Genomic DNA, 23,913 nt, shown 5'->3' with positions numbered 1-23,913 from the left:
GTGTTTACCTTCATTAAATCTCCTGATGACACCAGGCTGCTACAGTAGAAACACACACACCTCTACACACACACTGTTAAAACTTCCTGTAAAAACATTCAACAACTGGCAGCAGGGTTGCCATTAAGTTACTGTAAAATTAACATTTTTTTACTGTTACTAAAGTTTACGGTTTCGTGCTGTTAATGAAAAATACAGTATGATCTGGTTTTCATTGCTTTATTAATAGAACTGTTTTTTTTTCTTTTACAGTATCTTACAGTTGACAGATTTGTTTGATTGAACTATTTAGTTTGTATCTTTTTACAAACATTTTAATAAACATATTTTTAACCTAAATGAATACTGACTTAGCAGGTTAAACACAGAGGAATAGTCACAATACATACAATTAAAGACACTTTTGTTAAGAAAAAGGTTTTAATAGACCTGGTTGTCATTCTTCATAAAATCTGTGTCCAAAGCTGGCTACAAGCACATAATGCAAACCAGAACAAAATGTTCTTTAGGAATGAAGAACAGAGCTAAATCACTGATATTTCAATCATGTAATTACAATGTAAGAGAAAAAAACACAGCTTCTTATTGCACTTGACTTTTTATTTGAATATAAAGTTGGAAAGTTCACATGCAGAACAATTGCATGTTAAACAAAACGCTGAAACAGAGCGTTCTCTCTCAAACTGTCTTTGGCTTTTTGATGGAAATAGTAGTACAAGGCACTTAGGCTCAGAAATATTGACATGATCAACTATACAGTATCACCTTTTTTGACTAACAATTTATTTAAAAATATGAAACAGTGTTTAGAAAACCAAAGCAGGTGACCAGAACAGAAGAGTTCAGTTGAATAAAACTGCATCATTTGCTGTTAAGCAGCTTTTAACCAGAGGACTGTTCCACAAAGCAGGATTAGAAAGTTAGGCAGATAAGTGTGAAAAGATGACATCATCATGATAGTGTTTTGAATCTGTAAAGCAACATTTGAATGAGCTATTTGGATATGATTCAATTATGATTGACAATTCAAGTTCATGATAACAAAGCAAATTTCAGCAGTTTTAGCATTTTTAAAGTCATGTGGTAAACTTACTAACCTTGCTTTGTGGAGCAGCAACAGTTACAGACAACTGAGCTACATCACAGAATTACAAGCAAACCCTCAGATAATATCTGGCTCTATATCATGTAACATCTGAATATACTGGAGATATTGTCCAGCCTTAAGGCATATCAGTGGTACAAATAAAAAGATGAAGATTACATAAATAAAAGATGTTTTGTCAATATAATGCTGTCTGTCAAAAACAGTTGAAATATAAATGAAAATATAATGAACAGCAGCAGACATGTTACATCATGTCCAAATATGAACTGTATGTCAGGCTCTAACAAGGAACACGGTTAAGTGCAGAAGTCCAAGTATTGGGCGATGGCAGGGGAGTGAGTTAGTTTATGACTTATGGCCCAGTCAAAGACACCAGTTCTCCCAGTCCAGCCTTGGTAGCCCTCTGACTGTGTGTGTGTTTGTGTTTGTGTTTGTGTTTGTGTGTGTGTGTGTGTGTGTGTGTGTGTGTGTGGAGGAGAGGCTGCAGTTTGAGAATAAATTACACCAAAACATTAAAAAGTGCTGATAAAAGAACCGGTAACATCGGAGCTTATCAATACTACAGTCTTTAATCATTTATCCTCGGGGCTCGTTTAATACCGGGTTTCGGTACCCATCCCTACAGAGAAATAAGTGGCCATTAAATAAAACTGCCATAACTTTGATTATTTTGGAGAAAACAGACGTATAAATCGATGCATAAACAACCGCAGGAAGCTGGAACAAGCGTTGATGTCTGGAACAACCAACGTCTCTTTCCCTCGCTGTTTAATCGTTTACAAAGTGAAAAAAGCAGAAATGTGGTGGCAGAGTAAAATCTTTTTTTTGTTAGTGGTAAAAATAAACAGACTATGATGGAACAAATAATTCACTTTTGATGGAAATCCGTCTGTAGACGGAGCTCTTGCACCCATGTAATCTGCTTCTAACGCTACATGATTTCTTCTTTATTCAGATTGAAGAGCTGCAGTTTGTCAGAGATCAGCTGTGCTTCTCTGCTCTCAGCTCTGAAGTCCAACCCCTCCCATCTGAGAGAGCTGGAGCTGAGTGACAACGAGAGTCTAAACGGTTCAAGAAGAAAGTTGTGTGATTTTCTGGAGAGTCCACACTGTAGACTGGAGACTCTGAGGTCAGACACCATTTCTTACTTGTGTGCTGAGATTAATATGATGTGAAAGTTGTGGTGACACTAAACTGCAGACATAAGGATGATTTTTATGAGGTAAAATCTCCTTCAGATTTACACATTCAAATGTTGTTTTCAAACATTTAAATACTATTTAAAGCCTCCCTCCAGTGTATTTTGGCATTTTTGAGATATTTCATATTTTTCTGAGTCATTTTCTGACCATGTTGATTAGCCACAATGTTCACCAAATATTTGTGGACAAATAACTTCATTTTGTGCTCAAAGATCAAAAATGTCAGCTGTTGTTAAAACTGAACAATGACGTATGACTATAGTAGAACGCTGCAGTCATACGTCATCCTCATGAAATCCCTTTGTTTTTGTGAGCGTCACATAGGCTACTGATACAGTATCAGGCGCCTGTGTTTCATACTAAATAGTCTACTGGATGCAGACGTGCTGCAACAACAGATTAATGCTTCAAATATAAATCATTTATTTCAGTTAAACACTCTCCAACCAACATGTGCACAGAAAATAAGGTTTCATGTGGTTAAAGCAGGAAAGTCAGTAAATCAGTGTGCAGTGATGTATAAATGAATGTGGGTGATTGTTACAGTATCTGTTGTCCACAGCTGTTTCTACTGTATGAAAAGCTTCTCCTTCACTTCATTAAATCCCTGCAGCATCTGAAGTCAGCAGGACTGATATGTTGATAAATCTGCAGCCTCTGAGAAGTGCTGCGCCAGAGCGCAGTGCCGTTACGCACCACCGTTCACTGTGTTTACCTTCATTAAATCTCCTGATGACACCAGGCTGCTACAGTAGAAACACACACACTGTTAAAACTTCCTGTAAAAACATTCAACAACTGGCAGCAGGGTTGCCATTAAGTTACTGTAAAATTAACATTTTTTTACTGTTACTAAAGTTTACGGTTTCGTGCTGTTAATGAAAAATACAGTATGATCTGGTTTTTCATTGCTTTATTAATAGAACTGTTTTTTTTCTTTTACAGTATCTTACAGTTGACAGATTTGTTTGATTGAACTATTTAGTTTGTATCTTTTTTACAAACATTTTAATGAACCTATTTTTAACCTAAATGAATACTGACTTAGCAGGTTAAACACATAGGAATAGTCACAATACATACAATTAAAGACACTTTTGTTAAGAAAAAGGTTTTAATAGACCTGGTTGTCATTCTTCATAAAATCTCTGTCCAAAGCTGGCTACAAGCACATAATGCAAACCAGAACTAAATGTTCTTTAGGAATGAAGAACAGAGCTAAATCACTGATATTTCAATCATGTAATTACAATGTAAGAGAAAAAAACACAGCTTCTTATTGCACTTGACTTTTTATTTGAATATAAAGTTGGAAAGTTCACATGCAGAACAATTGCATGTTAAACAAAAAGCTGAAACAGAGCGTTCTCTCTCAAACTGTCTTTGGCTTTTTGATGGAAATAGTAGTACAAGGCACTTAGGCTCAGAAATATTGACATGATCAACTATACAGTATCACCTTTTTGACTAACAATATATTTCAAAATATGAAACAGTGTTTAGAAAACCAAAGCAGGTGACCAGAACAGAAGAGTTCAGTTGAATAAAACTGCATCATTTGCTGTTAAGCAGCTTTTAACCAGAGGACTGTTCCACAAAGCAGGATTAGAAAGTTAGGCAGATAAGTGTGAAAAGATGACATCATCATGATAGTGTTTTGAATCTGTAAAGCAACATTTGAATGAGCTATTTGGATATGATTCAATTATGATTGACAATTCAAGTTCATGATAACAAAGCAAATTTCAGCAGTTTTAGCATTTTTAAAGTCATGTGGTAAACTTACTAACCTTGCTTTGTGGAGCAGCAACAGTTACAGACAACTGAGCTACATCACAGAATTACAAGCAAACTCTCAGATAATATCTGGCTCTATATCATGTAACATCTGAATATACTGGAGATATTGTCCAGCCTTAAGGCATATCAGTGGTACAAATAAAAAGATGAAGATTACATAAATAAAAGATGTTTTGTCAATATAATGCTGTCTGTCAAAAACAGTTAAAATATAAATGAAAATATAATGAACAGCAGCAGACATGTTCCATCATGTCCAAATATGAACTGTATGTCAGGCTCTAACAAGGAACACGGTTAAGTGCAGAAGTCCAAGTATTGGGCGATGGCAGGGGAGTGAGTTAGTTAATGACTTATGGCCCAGTCAAAGACACCAGTTCTCCCAGTCCAGCCTTGGTAGCCCTCTGACTGTGTGTGTGTGTGTGTGTGTGTGTGTGTGTGTGTGTGTGTGTGTGTGGAGGAGAGGCTGCAGTTTGAGAATAAATTACACCAAAACATTAAAAAGTGCTGATAAAAGAACCGGTAACATCGGAGCTTATCAATACTACAGTCTTTAATCATTTATCCTCGGGGCTCGTTTAATACCGGGTTTCGGTACCCATCCCTACAGAGAAATAAGTGCACATTAAATAAAACTGCCATACCTTTGATTATTTTGGAGAAAACAGACGTATAAATCGATGCATAAACAACCGCAGGAAGCTGGAACAAGCGTTGATGTCTGGAACAACCAACGTCTCTTTCCCTCGCCGTTTAATCGTTTACAAAGTGAAAAAAGCAGAAATGTGGTGGCAGAGTAAAATCTTTTTTGTGTTAGTGGTAAAAATAAACAGACTATGATGGAACAAATAATTCACTTTTGATGGAAATCCGTCTGTAGACGGAGCTCTTGCACCCATGTAATCTGCTTCTAACGCTACATGATTTCTTCTTTATTCAGATTGAAGAGCTGCAGGTTGTCAGAGATCAGCTGTGCTTCTCTGCTCTCAGCTCTGAAGTCCAACCCCTCCCATCTGAGAGAGCTGAATCTGAGTGACAACAAGAGTCTCAACGGTTCAGGAACAAAGCTGCCATTTGATTTTCTGGAGAGTCCAGACTGTAGACTGGAGACTCTGAGGTCAGACACCATTTCTTACTTGTGTGCTGAGATTAATATGATGTGAAAGTTGTGGTGACACTAAACTGCAGACATAAGGATGATTTTTATGAGGTAAAATCTCCTTCAGATTTACACATTCAAATGTTGTTTTCAAACATTTAAATACTATTTAAAGCCTCCCTCCAGTGTATTTTGGCATTTTTGAGATATTTCATATTTTTCTGAGTCATTTTCTGACCATGTTGATTAGTCACAATGTTCACCAAATATTTGTGGACAAATAACTTCATTTTGTGCTGAAAGATCAAAAATGTCAGCTGTTGTTAAAACTGAACAATGACGTATGACTATAGTAGAACGCTGCAGTCATACGTCATCCTCATAAAATCCCTTTGTTTTTGTGAGCGTCACATAGGCTACTGATACAGTATCAGGCGCCTGTGTTTCATACTAAATAGTCTACTGGATGCAGACGTGCTGCAACAACAGATTAATGCTTCAAATATAAATTATTTATTTCAGTTAAACACTCTCCAACCAACATGTGCACAGAAAATAAGGTTTCATGTGGTTAAAGCAGGAAAGTCAGTAAATCAGTGTGCAGTGATGTATAAATGAATGTGGCTGATTGTTACAGTATCTGTTGTCCACAGCTGTTTCTACTGTATGAAAAGCTTCTCCTTCACTTCATTAAATCCCTGCAGCATCTGAAGTCAGCAGGACTGATATGTTGATAAATCTGCAGCCTCTGAGAAGTGCTGCGCCAGAGCGCAGTGCCGTTACGCACCACCGTTCACTGTGTTTACCTTCATTAAATCTCCTGATGACACCAGGCTGCTACAGTAGAAACACACACACCTCTACACACACACTGTTAAAACTTCCTGTAAAAACATTCAACAACTGGCAGCAGGGTTGCCATTAAGTTACTGTAAAATTAACATTTTTTTATTGTTACTGAAGTTTATGGTTTCGTGCTGTTAATGAAAAATACAGTATGATCTGGTTTTTCATTGCTTTATTAATAGAACTGTTTTTTTTTTCTTTTACAGTATCTTACAGTTGACAGATTTGTTTGATTGAACTATTTAGTTTGTATTTTTTTACAAACATTTTAATAAACCTATTTTTAACCTAAACGAATACTGACTTAGCAGGTTAAACACATAGGAATAGTCACAATACATACAATTAAAGACACTTTTGTTAAGAAAAAGGTTTTAATAGACCTGGTTGTCATTCTTCATAAAATCTGTGTCCAAAGCTGGCTACAAGCACATAATGCAAACCAGAACAAAATGTTCTTTAGGAATGAAGAACAGAGCTAAATCACTGATATTTCAATCATGTTATTACAATGTAAGAGAAAAAAACACAGCTTCTTATTGCACTTGACTTTTTATTTGAATATAAAGTTGGAAAGTTCACATGCAGAACAATTGCATGTTAAACAAAACGCTGAAACAGAGCGTTCTCTCTCAAACTGTCTTTGGCTTTTTGATGGAAATAGTAGTACAAGGCACTTAGGCTCAGAAATATTGACATGATCAACTATACAGTATCACCTTTTTTGACTAACAATATACTTCAAAATATGAAACAGTGTTTAGAAAACCAAAGCAGGTGACCAGAACAGAAGAGTTCAGTTGAATAAAATTGCATCATTTGCTGTTTAGCAGCTTTTAACCAGAGGACTGTTCCACAAAGCAGGATTAGAAAGTTAGGCAGATAAGTGTGAAAAGATGACATCATCATGATAGTGTTTTGAATCTGTAAAGCAACATTTGAATGAGCTATTTGGATATGATTCAATTATGATTGACAATTCAAGTTCATGATAAGAAACCACATTTCAGCAGTTTTACCATTTTTAAAGTCATGTGGTAAACTTACTAACCTTGCTTTGTGGAGCAGCAACAGTTACAGACAACTGAGCTACATCACAGAATTACAAGCAAACTCTCAGATAATATCTGGCTCTATATCATGTAACATCTGAATATACTGGAGATATTGTCCAGCCTTAAGGCATATCAGTGGTACAAATAAAAAGATGAAGATTACATAAATAAAAGATGTTTTGTCATTATAATGCTGTCTGTCAAAAACAGTTGAAATATAAATGAAAATATAATGAAGAGCAGCAGACATGTTACATCATGTCCAAATATGAACTGTATGTCAGGCTCTAACAAGGAACACGGTTAAGTGCAGAAGTCCAAGTATTGGGCGATGGCAGGGGAGTGAGTTAGTTAATGACTTATGGCCCAGTCAAAGACACCAGTTCTCCCAGTCCAGCCTTGGTAGCTCTGACTGTGTGTGTGTGTGTGTGTGTGTGTATGTGTATGTGTATTTGTATGTGTGTGTGTGTGTGTGTGTGTGAGACTGAGAGGGAGAAAGAATTAGATGAATGAGACCAGCTGGTGTTTTGATAAATAGAAGCCAGTAATGGGATTGAGTAATCTCACCATCTTAAATGAAATCCCACTTGAAGTCCATGAGTTTCCTCAGCAGAGTGGATTCATGTGGATCGACTGTTGTTTTGTTTTTGTGACTTTGCCAGTTTTCTTTGATAAGACTTTGTCCCGTCCAGTCTTGGTGCCTCTCTCAGGGTTTATTCCAACAAAGCGTCTGAAAAATAATAATGATTCTTCAGACACTGTGTGAAAATCAAGTTGTGTAACAGATAAACAACACAATAAAATGCAGAAAATGTATCGATGTGCAACAGCACGTTATGGAAAAGATAAGAAAAATACTGAAAGTATCTAACCTTTGGATGAATTGGAGTGTGCATGCTGCCTCTTCTTGGGATCGGAGATTAAAGGTGTAGAAGGTGTAAAATAATGCAGCGAGCCCCGTCAGGAAGGTGGGCTGGATCCCCTCACATATGATGTGGCCCTCAAGGCCGACCATCCAGCGCTGAATACAGCTTCCTGCCGTTTCACCTGAAACTTAGAAGAATTTTCCTGTCAAATTCATGGATTTTTGGTCCGTGTTTGAAATGAATTGTGTTGAGCGGTGAAAAAGTATTTTGCCATGTGTAGTACTGCTTGAGAAACTTTATTTAAACCCAAAATGAATATTCTGTCTGTTTATACCCTGAATCAATATTTATCTAACAGTTGCTGCCTCTCATTTCAACGGCCCCCAATAACAATAGTAGCACAGTAACATGCTGAGATGTGAAGTTTTAATGGTTACAGAATAGTTATTGTGATATAAATTTGTGCATCTTGTTTGGCTTATGGCAGAAAGAAGAACAGCTGTGGTTTTTTGATGCTAATACAACCACGGTACAGTCAGAGGAGTTTTTGATTTCCTGCCGTGGTCACACAGACAGCAACATGTGTAGCACCATGTGAAGAGTCCACTTGAAAAAACAAATATCGTCAGTTGTGCTAATTTCTCTAAAACATGTGTTTCTTCAGATAATATTCAAAAACACTGGTTGACTTTTGCATCATTTTGGATTTTGGATTCAGAAAGTAAACCATGTAAACCATTACATTCAACAGTTTGTTGTTTCTTTCAAAAATGTCATTCATGGTTTTTTGCATATAGATTCTTTATGTATTGACCAACCAATAGTACTGCAACTAAGAGAAGTTGAATTTAAAAAACAGCATTGCACTCCTATAACAAAGGAGATGAGAATATGTCTTTACAAGAGTTTTGCATTATGCTTTAATAGAACATTTTATGAGTAAAATTGCTGCTCACCAAATAATTAGTAAGATATAAATGAAGAAAAGAACAGATCTAGCTTCACATGTGCAGGTCAGGTGAAATGGTTCTTCCCAAAATGCAAAAAATACTGCATTATACCGTTATTTCATACTTTTGACTGTTGATTAACGTTAAAATGCAAATACATAAAAAAAATTTAAAAAAAGGTAAATGGAGCTTAATTTAACAGATTTTCTTTTGTATTAACAGGAAAGCGCTATATTTAAAAATAACAGGTTAGTACTGTTGAAGTCCTGCTGTAAATTTACTGCAATCATTTACAGTGAATCAGACTGGTCGGTTATAACTCGATATTCTTCTTTTTTATGAAGGAGACGTCGGGTTAGCGGGGCTCATCAGCCTCTTCTACGACTTTCTTTTTAGCCAAAGTAGCGTCTCATGTTTTATCCTTGAGACACATTACGATGCAAACGCTGTTGTGTAACATTAATTACTAAACTATGTGACCGTGTACGAGGTGAGATACATTAGGCTATAATTATTGCTGAAATAGCATCAGTCTGATGGGCTATAATCATATAAACAGCTTCACCAAATACATTTTTTGTATTTCTATTGTTATTATATTAAGTGATGAAAAAACTGCTCCATCTGTCTTTGGCTGCAGATTTGTGGTGATGTGTGTTCATGTCGTGACGCTCTGAACCATCCAGACATTTCCTGAAGAAAAGCTTTCCGTTTGTTGAGCTGTCGTTATCACGTTTAACTGTGATTGGCACAAGTGTTTCACAGCTATGAGACCAGTGATGTGACTGGCTGAGAGAGTATTTATTAATCACCACACCAGTTGATCTATATTCACTCAGCCCTTTTACACGTTGCACTGCTGCACATACATGAACCAAAACAGCAGGTGACAGGTGCGCATGCAGGGCTCCACATTAACTTTTTGAGGCACTTGTCCTTCAGACAAGTAAATTTATCTTTCACTTGTCCATGTGTGACAGATGTGGTAAGGACATGTAACGAGACGACTCAAAGGATTGGTTTCCAGCCTTTATTTGCTCCTGCAGAAGACAATGTAACACATATGAATCACCTTCTGGTCTCTCCTGCACATCTGCTCCTAAACATGCAAAATAACAGAATTTACACCAGGAAATAGATGCTAAAATCTCTGCGGCGCTACGTTGACTACATGACGCAGGGCAGCCTGCTGTAATACAAATGGCACCAAGAAAGTTCAACAAAAGCATCTACAAAACTCATATTAACAGTCAAAACAACATGAAACAGCTAGTTAAAGTTATAGTATCAACAGTAAACAATATGCATTAAATGTTACAACATAAACGGTTCAATTTCCATAGAAAACAATAAAATAGCGCAGCAGCATTTTTCCACACAACTTACCCTCAGCAATGCAAAACAGCTCTGTGAGGGACAGAAGGGACGATGTGCAGCAAGGTCATTTCCACAGGAAACATTCATGAATAAAAATTCCTCATTGAGATAAAATTCACAAACACAAATTGTAAATAAGAATTATTAAAGTGCCTTTTTTAACTGTTACACATCCACAAAAGTCACTTGTCAGAGTAAAAATGACAATAATTTACTTTTTCATTTTGTTTGTGAACGTAGAAATCAGACGAACAAACAGATGAAAGCATCCAAACAGTGTCAACATATAAATGATTCAATTTATGAATTTTATTCAAGCCATTACTTCCCTGTTAATGATCTTTTCATTTGATCCTGAATTGTGAAGCACTTTGTAAAGTCTGTTTCAATATGAGCTCTATAGATTAATTATTGATCATCCTTCTGACGTTTAATAATAATGATTGACAGTGTTTCTACTAGGATTGTTTTCAGGGGGGGTGGTAGGCCACCTGAAACTACTAGTTATGTTACGGAGCAGGCGCGTCACAGATACGGATACGCGGTGTCGACAGTGTCGTCATAGATATGCAGTAAGGCGGTTGTCTGTATCGCTGTATTTCTCTACACTGAGCTGAAATGAAACAAGTGCACAAAAAATATGTAAATAAATATTAAACAAACATTAACAATATTTATTAACCTAATTTTTAAATATTAACAGTATTTATTCACAACACATAAATAAACGTAGGCCTTATGGATGATAGATGGACCAATCAGTCTCTGTCTGAAAAACAAATCTGGATTCTCAGCCTCTATATGGTCCTTAATATAGATCAATGTTTGTAATATAACAACATAACAAAAGTGACTGGTGGGGAATTAATTTGTTTCAACTTAAAGCCAAATCAAAACAACAGTTTGACTTATAAATGAATCAGATGAATCAGCATTTTGTTTCCTAATAAGTGAAAGTGTCAGTTTTAGTGCTGTGTTTACAACAGTTACTGAGGTCAACGACCTTCTAACAGCTGAAGAAAACATCATGTTAACAGAGTTGTTGTGTAGTGTTAGTACCTGTGTTAAAACATCTGTAAGTCCTTTTATAGCAGGTTTGAATCTTGTGCTTTGATTTTTGTTTGTTAGGATGTCCTTTAGTTTGGATAACAGATTGTGCCTTTAAACATATTTACAGAACAGTAATTCATCTAGATACAGGTGGAAGTCAGACCTTAACAGTTTTTTCTGCCTCCTGCTTTGAATGTGTTCATGTCTCTCCATCACCTGACGCCTGGGCTGCCTCTGTGTGTTTCTCTTTACTCCTTCAACTGTTTCTTTAAATCTTGAATCAGTTGCACCTTCTTCCTTTTCAATCACTTCTTTACTTTCTCCTTGTTTTTCTTTCAACACCATTAAGTTACATCCTGCAATTCTTCCTCACTTCTGTCTCCTCTCTCCTGATTTCTTCACTCACTCTGAAAATGTAAAAGCTTTCCTTTAATAAATCTGACAGCAGGGCCGGCTCTAGACATGTTGGTGCCCTAGGAGAGATCAGGATTTGGTGGCCCCCACCCCAAACCACATTACCCCACCAGTACTGCCTCATCACCACCCTGTCATACATTGAGGAGCAGGTGGACCCAAATGCAGAGACCAGAAAGCAGGGCTGAAGAAAAGCGTCTTTATTTCAAAGACTGGCAGGAAAAAAACAAAAGCAGGATGAGCTGAGTAGAACAAGATACAAAAATAAAATCGACTGAGCAGGAAACTGAGCAAACACGACAGAACAGAATTGACTAACTGAACAGACGACTCGACAAAGACTGAACTGAAAACTGAACTTAAATACAAACTGAAGTAATCAGACAACAAGGAACAGGTGGCACAATACAAGGGCAGGCTGGTAACTGATAGGCTGGGGAAGACACTAGGAGCAGGGCAGGACCGACGAGGCTACTGCAGGGCAGGTGAGAGGAGGAGCACATGAAAACAGGAGGAGTGAAGGAACACACAAGAGAAACACAGAGCAAAGTAAAACCCAGAAAACACAACAGCACTCAATAACAAGCCAGCATAAATCAAAGTGTCTCTGAATAAATCAACCTAGGTACACAGCACTACAAGCTAACCAATAATCTAATACAGTCTTTCAAAGATACAACTCAAATAACATGAATGAGCAAAAAGACTGGACAACACAAGTGTAACACAGAAAACCAAAAGAAGAAAAAACACAAAGAGCCCAAACCATGAGTCCATGACACACCCGCTCATTCTACAGTAAAAATATGGACAACAAACATCAGACACCACAATGGTTTCAAGATGAAAATATATATTTTTATAAATTACAATTACTTTTCAAACAAACAAATCACGTTTCAAAGAATGAATCAATTGTTAAATATTACTATTATTAACTACCTTTACCTGTTAGTAACATCCAAGACGCTGGCACTTGGTTATTGATAGATTACACTGGATAGATGACTCCTTCCATGATGTCATGTGCCCACAATGTTCTGGGGTTTCATTTATAAAACAGTGTGTAGGATCCACACTAAAATTGTACGTGCGCACAAAAGCCGAAAATGGCGTGCACCGAAAAATAATCAGATTTATAAAACCATGCGTACACACGAATGCACGTATATGCATCATCCCTCTTTTTCAGTGCGCACAGTAGAGGTGCAGAGCAGATGAAACATTGTGAGGATTTTTTTTGCGACTTTTAACTTGTGTGTTGGGACAAGTAAATTTCTTTTCCATTTGTTGTATAAAGAAATCGGACAAGTCTTACAGTGGAGCCCTAAATTCTGAATTTATTCTTTTTTTAAAAATAAATTCAGAACAGGATTAGAATTTATTTTTATTATAAATATAACTAAACATTGTTTCTAGAGCAGCAACAGTAAATGGTAAATGGACTGTACTTGTATAGCGCCTTTCTAGCCTTCCGACCACTCAAAGTGCTTTTACACTACGAATCACATTCACCCATTCACACACATTCATACGCTGAATGGGTACAGGGGCTACCATGCAAGGTCCCAACCTGCCCATCAGAGGAAATCTCATCATTCACACACATTCACACACTGATGGCACAGCCATCAGGGGCAATTTGGGTTTAAGTATCTTGCCCAAGGACACATCGACATGCGGACTGGAGGAGCCGGGAATCGAACCGCCAATCTTCCGATTAGTGGACGACCCGCTCCTGACCCTACCTCCTGGGCCACAGCCGCCCAGCTGCAACAGTCATGTTTACAACAGCAATGTCACTTTATAAACTCAATAATATCTCTGGAAACAAATGTAAAATGTCAATAAAATAAATTATATTCCTGACATGAAAATACTGAGTGAAGTTTAGAAAGAAAGAAGAAGACAGACATCAGTCAGTATCAGTCCTTCCTCCTGTCCTCCTCCTCCTCCCTCTGCTGCTGATGTGATTGACTGCTGCAGGTACCGCTGGTAGAGAGGAGAGGCTGCTTTGTCTCAGCCAGCAGCTGAGTTTACAAGAATGAGCCACATTTGAAGATTGGTGGCAAACTAAGCTAAACAGTTAGACTACATACAGACAGCTTTAGTTTTAGCTTGTTGCTAACAATTAGCTATTAGCCGAGCTAGCGCGCTGTGGTTGTGTAAAACATAGCAGCGGTGGATGAGAGACTGCGGACAGAGCAGTTGAAAATATGACTTTTCTACATGTTTATGCTTGTTGATCAGGTGTATTGATAGAGTATTGGCTTTTTACTCGCTAAGGTGTTATTGCACTTAAGAAGTAACGAGCGTAGTTGTCGTCAACTCGAATAATCTTCACTTCACATGTGATCTGCTGTTCACTGACTTTGCTGTGTGTGTGTCTGTGTGTTTGTGTGTGTTTGTGTGTTGGTGTGTGTTTGTGTGTGTGTGTCTGTGTGTTTGTGTGTGTGAGTGTGTGAGTGTGTGTGTGTGTGAGTGTGTTTGTGTGTGTGCGTGTCTGTGTGTTTGTGTTTGTGTGTCTGTGTGTGTGTGTTTGTGTGTGTGCGGGTGTGTGTGTACAAGTGTGTTTGTGTGTTTGTGTGTGTGTGTTTTTGTGTGTTTGTGTGTGTCTGTGTGTTTGTGTGTCTGTGTGTGTGTGTGTGTGTGTGTGTTTGTGTGTGTGCTTATCTGTGTGTTTGTGTGTCTGTGTGTTTGTGTTTGTGTGTTTCTGTGTTTGTGTTTTTGTGTGTGTGTGTGTGTGTGTGTGTGTGGAGGAGAGGCTGCAGTTTGAGAATAAATTACACCAAAACATTAAAAAGTGCTGATAAAAGAACCGGTAACATCAGAGCTTATCAATACTACAGTCTTTAATAATTTATCCTCGGGGCTCGTTTAATACCGGGTTTCGGTACCCATCCCTACAGAGCAACAACAGATTCATGCTTCAAATATAAATCATTTATTTCAGTTAAACACTCTCCAACCAACATGTGCACAGAAAATAAGGTTTCATGTGGTTAAAGCAGGAAAGTCAGTAAATCAGTGTGCAGTGATGTATAAATGAATGTGGGTGATTGTTACAGTATCTGTTGTCCACAGCTGTTTATACTGTATGAAAAGCTTCTCCTTCACTTCATTAAATCCCTGCAGCATCTGAAGTCAGCAGGACTGATATGTTGATAAATCTGCAGCCTCTGAGAAGTGCTGCGCCAGAGCGCAGTGCCGTTACGCACCACCGTTCACTGTGTTTACCTTCATTAAATCTCCTGATGACACCAGGCTGTTACAGTAGAAACACACACACCTCTACACACACACTGTTAAAACTTCCTGTAAAAACATTCAACAACTGGCAGCAGGGTTGCCATTAAGTTACTGTAAAATTAACATTTTTTACTGTCACTAAAGTTTACGGTTTCGTGTTGTTAATGAAAAATACAGTATGATCTGGTTTTTCATTGCTTTATTAATAGAACTGTTTTTTTTTCTTTTACAGTATCTGACAGTTGACAGATTTGTTTGATTGAACTATTTAGTTTACAAACATTTTAATAAACCTATTTTTTAACCTAAATGAATACTGACTTAGCAGGTTAAACACATATGAATAGTCACAATACATACAATTCAATACACTTTTGTAAAGAAAAAGGTTTTAATAGACCTGGTTGTCATTCTTCATAAAATCTCTGTCCAAAGCTGGCTACAAGCACATAATGCAAACCAGAACAAAATGTTCTTTAGGAATGAAGAACAGAGCTAAATCACTGATATTTCAATCATGTAATTACAATGTAAGAGAAAAAAACACAGCTTCTTATTGCACTTGACTTTTTATTTGAATATAAAGTTGGAAAGTTCACATGCAGAACAATTGCATGTTAAACAAAAAGCTGAAACAGAGCGTTCTCTCTCAAACTGTCTTTGGCTTTTTGATGGAAATAGTAGTACAAGGCACTTAGGCTCAGAAATATTGACATGATCAACTATACAGTATCACCTTTTTTGACTAACAATATATTTCAAAATATGAAACAGTGTTTAGAAAACCAAAGCAGGTGACCAGAACAGAAGAGTTCAGTTGAATAAAACTGCATCATTTGCTGTTAAGCAGCTTTTAACCAGAGGACTGTTCCACAAAGCAGGATTAGAAAGTTAGGCAGATAAGTGTGAAAAGATGACATCATCATGATAGTGTTTTGAATCTGTAAAGCAACATTTGAATGAGCTATTTGGATATGATTCAATTATGATTGACAATTCAAGTTCATGATAACAAAGCAAATTTCAGCAGTTTTAGCATTTTTAAAGTCATGTGGTAAACTTACTAACCTTGCTTTGTGGAGCAGCAACAGTTACAGACAACTGAGCTACATCACAGAATTACAAGCAAACTCTCAGATAATATCTGGCTCTATATCATGTAACATCTGAATATACTGGAGATATTGTCCAGCCTTAAGGCATATCAGTGGTACAAATAAAAAGATGAAGATTACATAAACAAAAGATGTTTTGTCAATATAATGCTGTCTGTCAAAAACAGTTGAAATATAAATGAAAATATAATGAACAGCAGCAGACATGTTCCATCATGTCCAAATATGAACTGTATGTCAGGCTCTAACAAGGAACACGGTTAAGTGCAGAAGTCCAAGTATTGGGCGATGGCAGGGGAGTGAGTTAGTTAATGACTTATGGCCCAGTCAAAGACACCAGTTCTCCCAGTCCAGCCTTGGTAGCCCTCTGACTGTGTGTGTGTGTGTGTGTGTGTGTGTGTGTGTGTGTCTGTGTGTGTGTCTGTGTGTGTGTGTGTGTGTGTGGAGGAGAGGCTGCAGTTTGAGAATAAATTACACCAAAACATTAAAAAGTGCTGATAAAAGAACCGGTAACATCGGAGCTTATCAATACTACAGTCTTTAATCATTTATCCTCGGGGCTCGTTTAATACCGGGTTTCGGTACCCATCCCTACAGAGAAATAAGTGCACATTAAATAAAACTGCCATACCTTTGATTATTTTGAAGAAAACAGACGTATAAATCGATGCATAAACAACCGCAGGAAGCTGGAACAAGCGTTGATGTCTGGAACAACGAGTGTCTCTTTCCCTCGCCGTTTAATCGTTCACAAAGTGAAAAAAGCAGAAATGTGGTGGCAGAGTAAAATCTTTTTTGTGTTAGTGGTAAAAATAAACAGACTATGATGGAACAAATAATTCACTTTTGATGGAAATCCGTCTGTAGACGGAGCTCTTGCACCCATGTAATCTGCTTCTAACGCTACATGATTTCTTCTTTATTCAGATTGAAGAGCTGCAGTTTGTCAGAGATCAGCTGTGCTTCTCTGCTCTCAGCTCTGAAGTCCAACCCCTCCCATCTGAGAGAGCTGGATCTGAACTACAACGAGAGTCTCAACAGATCAAGAACAAAGCTGCCCTTTGATTTTCTGGAGAGTCCACACTGTAGACTGGAGACTCTGAGGTCAGACACCATTTCTTACTTGTGTGCTGAGATTAATATGATGTGAAAGTTGTGGTGACACTAAACTGCAGACATAAGGATGATTTTTATGAGGTAAAATCTCCTTCAGATTTACACATTCAAATGTTGTTTTCAAACATTTAAATACTATTTAAAGCCTCCCTCCAGTGTATTTTGGCATTTTTGAGATATTTCATATTTTTCTGAGTCATTTTCTGACCATGTTGATTAGCCACAATGTTCACCAAATATTTGTGGACAAATAACTTAATTTTGTGCTCAAAGATCAAAAATGTCAGCTGTTGTTAAAACTGAACAATGACGTATGACTATAGTAGAACGCTGCAGTCATACGTCATCCTCATAAAATCCCTTTGTTTTTGTGAGCGTCACATAGGCTACTGATACAGTATCAGGCGCCTGTGTTTCATACTAAATAGTCTACTGGATGCAGACGTGCTGCAACAAGAGATTAATGCTTCAAATATAGATCATTTATTTCAGTTAAACACTCTCCAACCAACATGTGCACAGAAAATAAGGTTTAATGTGGTTAAAGCAGGAAAGTCAGTAAATCAGTGTGCAGTGATGTATAAATGAATGTGGGTGATTGTTACAGTATCTGTTGTCCACAGCTGTTTATACTGTATGAAAAGCTTCTCCTTCACTTCATTAAATCCCTGCAGCATCTGAAGTCAGCAGGACTGATATGTTGATAAATCTGCAGCCTCTGAGAAGTGCTGCGCCAGAGCGCAGTGCCGTTACGCACCACCGTTCACTGTGTTTACCTTCATTAAATCTCCTGATGACACCAGGCTGCTACAGTAGAAACACACACACCTCTACACACATCAGACTGGTTGGTTAAAACTCGATATTCTGCTTTTTTATGAAGGAGACATCGGGTTAGCGGGGCTCATCAGCCTCTTCTACGACTTTCTTTTTAGCCAAAGTAGCGTCTCATGTTTTATCCTTGAGACACATTACGATGCAAACGCTGTTGTGTAACATTAATTACTAAACTATGTGACCGTGTACGAGGTGAGATACATTAGGCTATAATTATTGCTGAAATAGCGTCGGCCCGATGGGCTATAATCATATAAACAGCTTCACCAAATACTTCTTTAAAATTTCTATTGTTATTATATTAAGTGATGAAAAAACTGCTCCATCTGTCTTTGGCTGCAGATTTGTGGTGATATGTGTTCATGTCGTGACGCTCTGAACCATCCAGACATTTCCTGAAGAAAAGCTTTCCGTTTGTTGAGCTGTCGTTATCACGTTTAACTGTGATTGGCACAAGTGTTTCACAGCTATGAGACCAGTGATGTGACTGGCTGAGAGAGTATTTATTAATCAGCACACCAGTTGATCTATATTCACTCAGCCCTTTTACACGTTGCACTGCTGCACATACATGAACCAAAACAGCAGGTGACAGGTGCGCATGCAGGGCTCCACGTTAACTTTTTGAGGCACTTGTCCTTCAGACAAGTAAATTTATCTTTCACTTGTCCATGTGTGACAGATGTGGTAAGGACATGTAACCAGACGACTCAAAGGATTGGTTTCCAGCCTTTATTTGCTCCTGCAGAAGACAATGTAACACATATGAATCACCTTCTGGTCTCTCCTGCACATCTGCTCCTAAACATGCAAAATAACAGAATTTACACCAGGAAATAGATGCTAAAATCTCTGCAGCGCTACGTTGACTACATGACGCAGGGCAGCCTGCTGTAATACAAATGGCACCAAGAAAGTTCAACAAAAGCATCTACAAAACTCATATTAACAGTCAAAACAACATGAAACAGCTAGTTAAAGTTATAGTATTAACAGTAAACAATATGCATTAAATGTTACAACATAAACGGTTCAATTTCCATAGAAAACAATAAAATATCGCAGCAGCATTTTTCCACACAACTTACCCTCAGCAATGCAAAACAGCTCTGTGAGGGACAGAAGGGACGATGTGCAGCAAGGTCATTTCCACAGGAAACATTCATGAATAAAAATTCCTCATTGAGATAAAATTCACAAACACAAATTGTAAATAAGAATTATTAAAGTGTCTTTTTTAACTGTTACACATCCACAAAAGTCACTTGTCAGAGTAAAAATGACAATAATTGATTTTTTCATTTTGTTTGTGAACGTAGAAATCAGATGAACAAACAGTTGAAAGCATCCAAACAGTGTCAACATATAAATGATTCAATTTATGAATTTTATTCAAGCCATTACTTCCCTGTTAATGATCTTTTCATTTGATCCTGAATTGTGAAGCACTTTGTAAAGTCTGTTTCAATATGAGCTCTATAGATTAATTATTGATCATCCTTCTGACGTTTAATAATAATGATTGACAGTGTTTCTACTAGGATTGTTTTCAGGGGGGGTGGTAGGCCTCCTGAAACTACTAGTTATGTTACGGAGCAGGCGCGTCACAGATACGGATACGCGGTGTCGACAGTGTCGTCATAGATACGCAGTAAGGCGGTTGTCTGTATCGCTGTATTTCTCTACACTGAGCTGAAATGAAACAAGTGCACAAAAAATAGGTCAATAAATATTAACAATATTTATTAACCTAATTTTTAAATATTAACAGTATTTATTTACAACACATAAATAAACGTAGGCCTTATGGATGATAGATGGACCAATCAGTCTCTATCTGAAAAACAAATCTGGATTCTCAGCCTCTATATGGTCCTTAATATAGATCAATGTTTGTAATATAACAACATAACAAAAGTGACTGATGGGGAATTAATTTGTTTCAACTTAAAGCCAAATCAAGACAACAGTTTGACTTATAAATGAATCAGATGAATCAGCATTTTGTTTCCTAATAAGTGAAAGTGTCAGTTTTAGTGCTGTGTTTACAACAGTTACTGAGGTCAACGACCTTCTAACAGCTGAAGAAAACATCATGTTAACAGAGTTGTTGTGTAGTGTTAGTACCTGTGTTAAAACATCTGTAAGTCCTTTTATAGCAGGTTTGAATCTTGTGCTTTGACTTTAGTTTGTTAGGATGTCCTTTAGTTTGGATAACAGATTGTGCCTTTAAACATATTTACAGAACAGTAATTCATCTAGATACAGGTGGAAGTCAGACCTTAACAGTTTTTTCTGCCTCCTGCTTTGAATGTGTTCATGTCTCTCCATCACCTGACGCCTGGGCTGCCTCTGTGTGTTTCTCTTTACTCCTTCAACTGTTTCTTTAAATCTTGAATCAGTTGCACCTTCTTCCTTTTCAATCACTTCTTTACTTTCTCCTTGTTTTTCTTTCAACACCATTAAGTTACATCCTGCAATTCTTCCTCACTTCTGTCTCCTCTCTCCTGATTTCTTCACTCACTCTGAAAATGTAAAAGCTTTCCTTTAATAAATCTGACAGCAGGGCCGGCTCTAGACATGTTGGTGCTCTAGGAGAGATCAGGATTTGGTGCCCCCCCCCAAACCACATTACCCCACCAGTACTGCCTCATCACCACCCTGTCATACATTGAGGAGCAGGTGGACCCAAATGCAGAGACCAGAAAGCAGAGCTGAAGAAAAGCCTCTTTATTTCAAAGACTGGCAGGAAAAAAACAAAAGCAGGATGAGCTGAGTAGAACAAGATACAAAAATAAAATCCACTGAGCAGGAAACTGAGCAAACACGACAGAACAGAATTGACTAACTGAACAGACGACTCGACAAAGACTGAACTGAAAACTGAACTTCAATACAAACTGAAGTAATCAGACAACAAGGAACAGGTGGCACAATACAAGGGCAGGCTGGGAGCTGATAGGCTGGGGAAGACACTAGGAGCAGGGCAGGACCGACGAGGCTACTGCAGGGCAGGTGAGAGGAGGAGCACATGAAAACAGGAGGAGTGAAGGAACACACAAGAGAAACACAGAGCAAAGTAAAACCCAGAAAACACAACAGCACTCAATAACAAGCCAGCATAAATCAAAGTGTCTCTGAATAAATCAACCTAGGTACACAGCACTACAAGCTAACCAATAATCTAATACAGTCTTTCAAAGATACAACTCAAATAACATGAATGAGCAAAAAGACTGGACAACACAAGTGTAACACAGAAAACCAAAAGAAGAAAAAACACAAAGAGCCCAAACCATGAGTCCATGACACACCCGCTCATTCTACAGTAAAAATATGGACAACAAACATCAGACACCACAATGGTTTCAAGATGAAAATATATATTTTTATAAATTACAATTACTTTTCAAACAAACAAATCACGTTTCACAGAATGAATCAATTGTTAAATATTACTATTATTAACTACCTTTACCTGTTAGTAACATCCAAGACGCTGGCACTTGGTTATTGATAGATTACACTGGATAGATGACTCCTTCCATGATGTCATGTGCCCACAATGTTCTGGGGTTTCATTTATAAAACAGTGTGTAGGATCCACACTAAAATTGTACGTGCGCACAAAAGCCGAAAATGGCGTGCACCGAAAAATAATCAGATTTATAAAACCATGCGTACACACGAATGCACGTATATTTCCCTTTATAAATCACAGTCCACCTGGAAATGTGCACTCATGGATCAGCGTCATATCCCGCCCTCTACACGCCCACATTCAACCATAAACGGTCGATGCAAAAGCCTTCATGAATATTCATGTACATGTGTTTCTTTCGCCGCACCAATCACTCTCTCTGTCTTTAGACGCCTGGCCAATCAGTGTTGAGAGTCAGTGTATCGGAGCCTCTCTTGTCACTTGTGCTCAGCAGCAGCAGAGGAAGGACCGCAACAGGCATGAACAGACATTTAACCTTTTATTTCCCCGTTTTCACACGTATTGAAATTATGTGTGTAACCCAAAACAACCATATACAACCTCAATAAACATTCCTGTGGATTGTTAAGTCAGACATCTCTGGTTAAATGTTTAACACACCCTGCAGTGGGCCAGCTCCCAGTTAACCAGTATAAGTAGTTTTTACACCACTCACTCAATATGTAAAATACAATAAACACTATATTAGTTTATATTTACTCCAAAATCCAGCATACAGGTATTTCTCTAATTGACACAGTGAGCACAGGTGGTGAAGATGAGCCGGTGAGGTGACTGGAGAAGGCAGAGTGTGTGTGGCAGCCACCGCTGTGTCTCCAGTGTCTCTGTGCTTGACAATACAGCCGTGTTTACTGTAGCCATTTTACACATATAAACTACATGGGAACTCATACTTGGTGATATATGCACAGTATAACCAAATATTAAAAATCTATTAACGCTCTGTCCTGTAAATATGTTTTAGTTCCGTTTGTTGAAGTTATTTGATGTCATCTTGGATTTCTACAATCAATGATGATCATTTCATCAGTAAGTTAACGTGGCGAAGGTGAAAATCAATCAGTATTTTCATGCTTAGCTAATATTGGAGAAAGGCAACCCAGACTTTGCAGAATCCTGCCACCTGCCACATCCTGACATCATTCATTTCAGCTGCTGCTGCTCCACAACTGACTCTCTCCTTTGTGCTCCGGGTGAGGCAGCACTGAGGAAATGTTGGGCAGACTTTAAGATCTGAGTTGCTTTATATCTTTACAAATTGAAAGATGTTTATGGAAGTTATGGCTCACTACAAGCCAAAGTACAGATAACACTGCTGGTTTGAGTGTTTCTGATAATGTGGATCTATAATTGATGTTTGATATTAAGTGAAATGAAATGTGTGAGAGGATTATTATACAATCTGCCTTCAATTCACTTCAATTCTGCGTCGTGGATTTCCCCTGTCTCTAAAATGTTCCTACGCGTGGGTAAGAGTTTAGGTGCAGGTGCGCACATTGTCCCATCAAGTTTGTTTTTATAGATCACAACTTTTGCTTGGGAAGTGGCGTACGCCTCTTTCAGGCCCCGTTCCTGCTTACTCAACAAATGAGATCCCTGGACTGTTCTCGTGGGTTTTGAGTATTTCACTGCAATTTTTCCAGTCATTAAATCAATTACTGATTAGTTTGTAGTTTTTTTGTGAGAACAGGTTGCAGCAGAAGCAGTAAAGACTTTTTTACATTTTTTCTTGGAATATACCCAACCAACTTCTCTTGATTTTCTCTCCATTCACTTATTTTCTGTAGAAGTGGTGGTGATGGGAACTTCTCCATCCTCTCATTTTGTAAATGTAGAGTCTTATTTTAGCTGATATGGCCTCTGCTGACTATCTCTGTCCTCAACATATCAGACAGGGCTGCCAGTCAGCAGGATCTATAGCTGCTGCCTTGATGGACTCACATACTTCAGGATCTGTTCCAGTTGATGGTGTCTGCAGGCTGTAGAGTAGTAGAAGTGTCTGTTGTGTCTGTTGTTGCTTCACCTGCAGGTAAATCTAAACATACATGTAAATATAGTTATTAATCCTTTAATAAGGACACACAATGATTCATAAATGACAACACATCAGACAATAAACACATCTGAAGCATAAATTATAGATAACGGTTGACCAGAACTGTTCAATTACATGAGTGAAAAAAGGTGAAGAATCCAAGTTTAAATTATTTTAGATGGAATAAGTTATTCTAGCTTTAATGTGTCCTGTAGACAACTTGAATAAATATAGATGGTTGCAGTCTAATATTGATTAGTATTTAAGTTAGCTATGTTCCCTTTATAATATA

The 23,913-nt window shown here is 37.7% G+C and overlaps 2 protein-coding genes across 23 annotated transcripts in view; one reads left to right on the top strand and one right to left on the bottom strand.

Annotated features, from left to right (window-relative positions):
- LOC137177370 (uncharacterized) overlaps window positions 1–23,913 on the bottom strand; it is a 173,001-nt gene that overhangs the window by 84,171 nt on the left and 64,917 nt on the right. The window lies entirely within an intron of this gene.
- Window positions 1–23,913, top strand: part of LOC137177368 (NLR family CARD domain-containing protein 3-like) — a 78,440-nt gene that overhangs the window by 32,959 nt on the left and 21,568 nt on the right. For 13 of the 22 annotated variants that reach the window (XM_067583617.1, XM_067583619.1, XM_067583616.1 and 10 more), the window contains 3 exons: window positions 2,064–2,237; window positions 5,051–5,227; window positions 17,059–17,235. In XM_067583617.1, the coding sequence (XP_067439718.1) occupies window positions 2,064–2,237; window positions 5,051–5,227; window positions 17,059–17,235 (528 nt within the window). The remainder of the gene's footprint in view (window positions 1–2,063; window positions 2,238–5,050; window positions 5,228–17,058; window positions 17,236–23,913) is intronic. The other 9 variants (XM_067583637.1, XM_067583635.1, XM_067583633.1 and 6 more) reach the window with 4 other exon arrangements.

This window comes from Thunnus thynnus, chromosome 24, assembly GCF_963924715.1.
Source record: "Thunnus thynnus chromosome 24, fThuThy2.1, whole genome shotgun sequence".
Taxonomy (NCBI): domain Eukaryota; kingdom Metazoa; phylum Chordata; class Actinopteri; order Scombriformes; family Scombridae; genus Thunnus; species Thunnus thynnus.
Note: the sequence above shows the minus strand (reverse complement) of the source record. Positions and strands in the feature narration are given on the sequence as shown.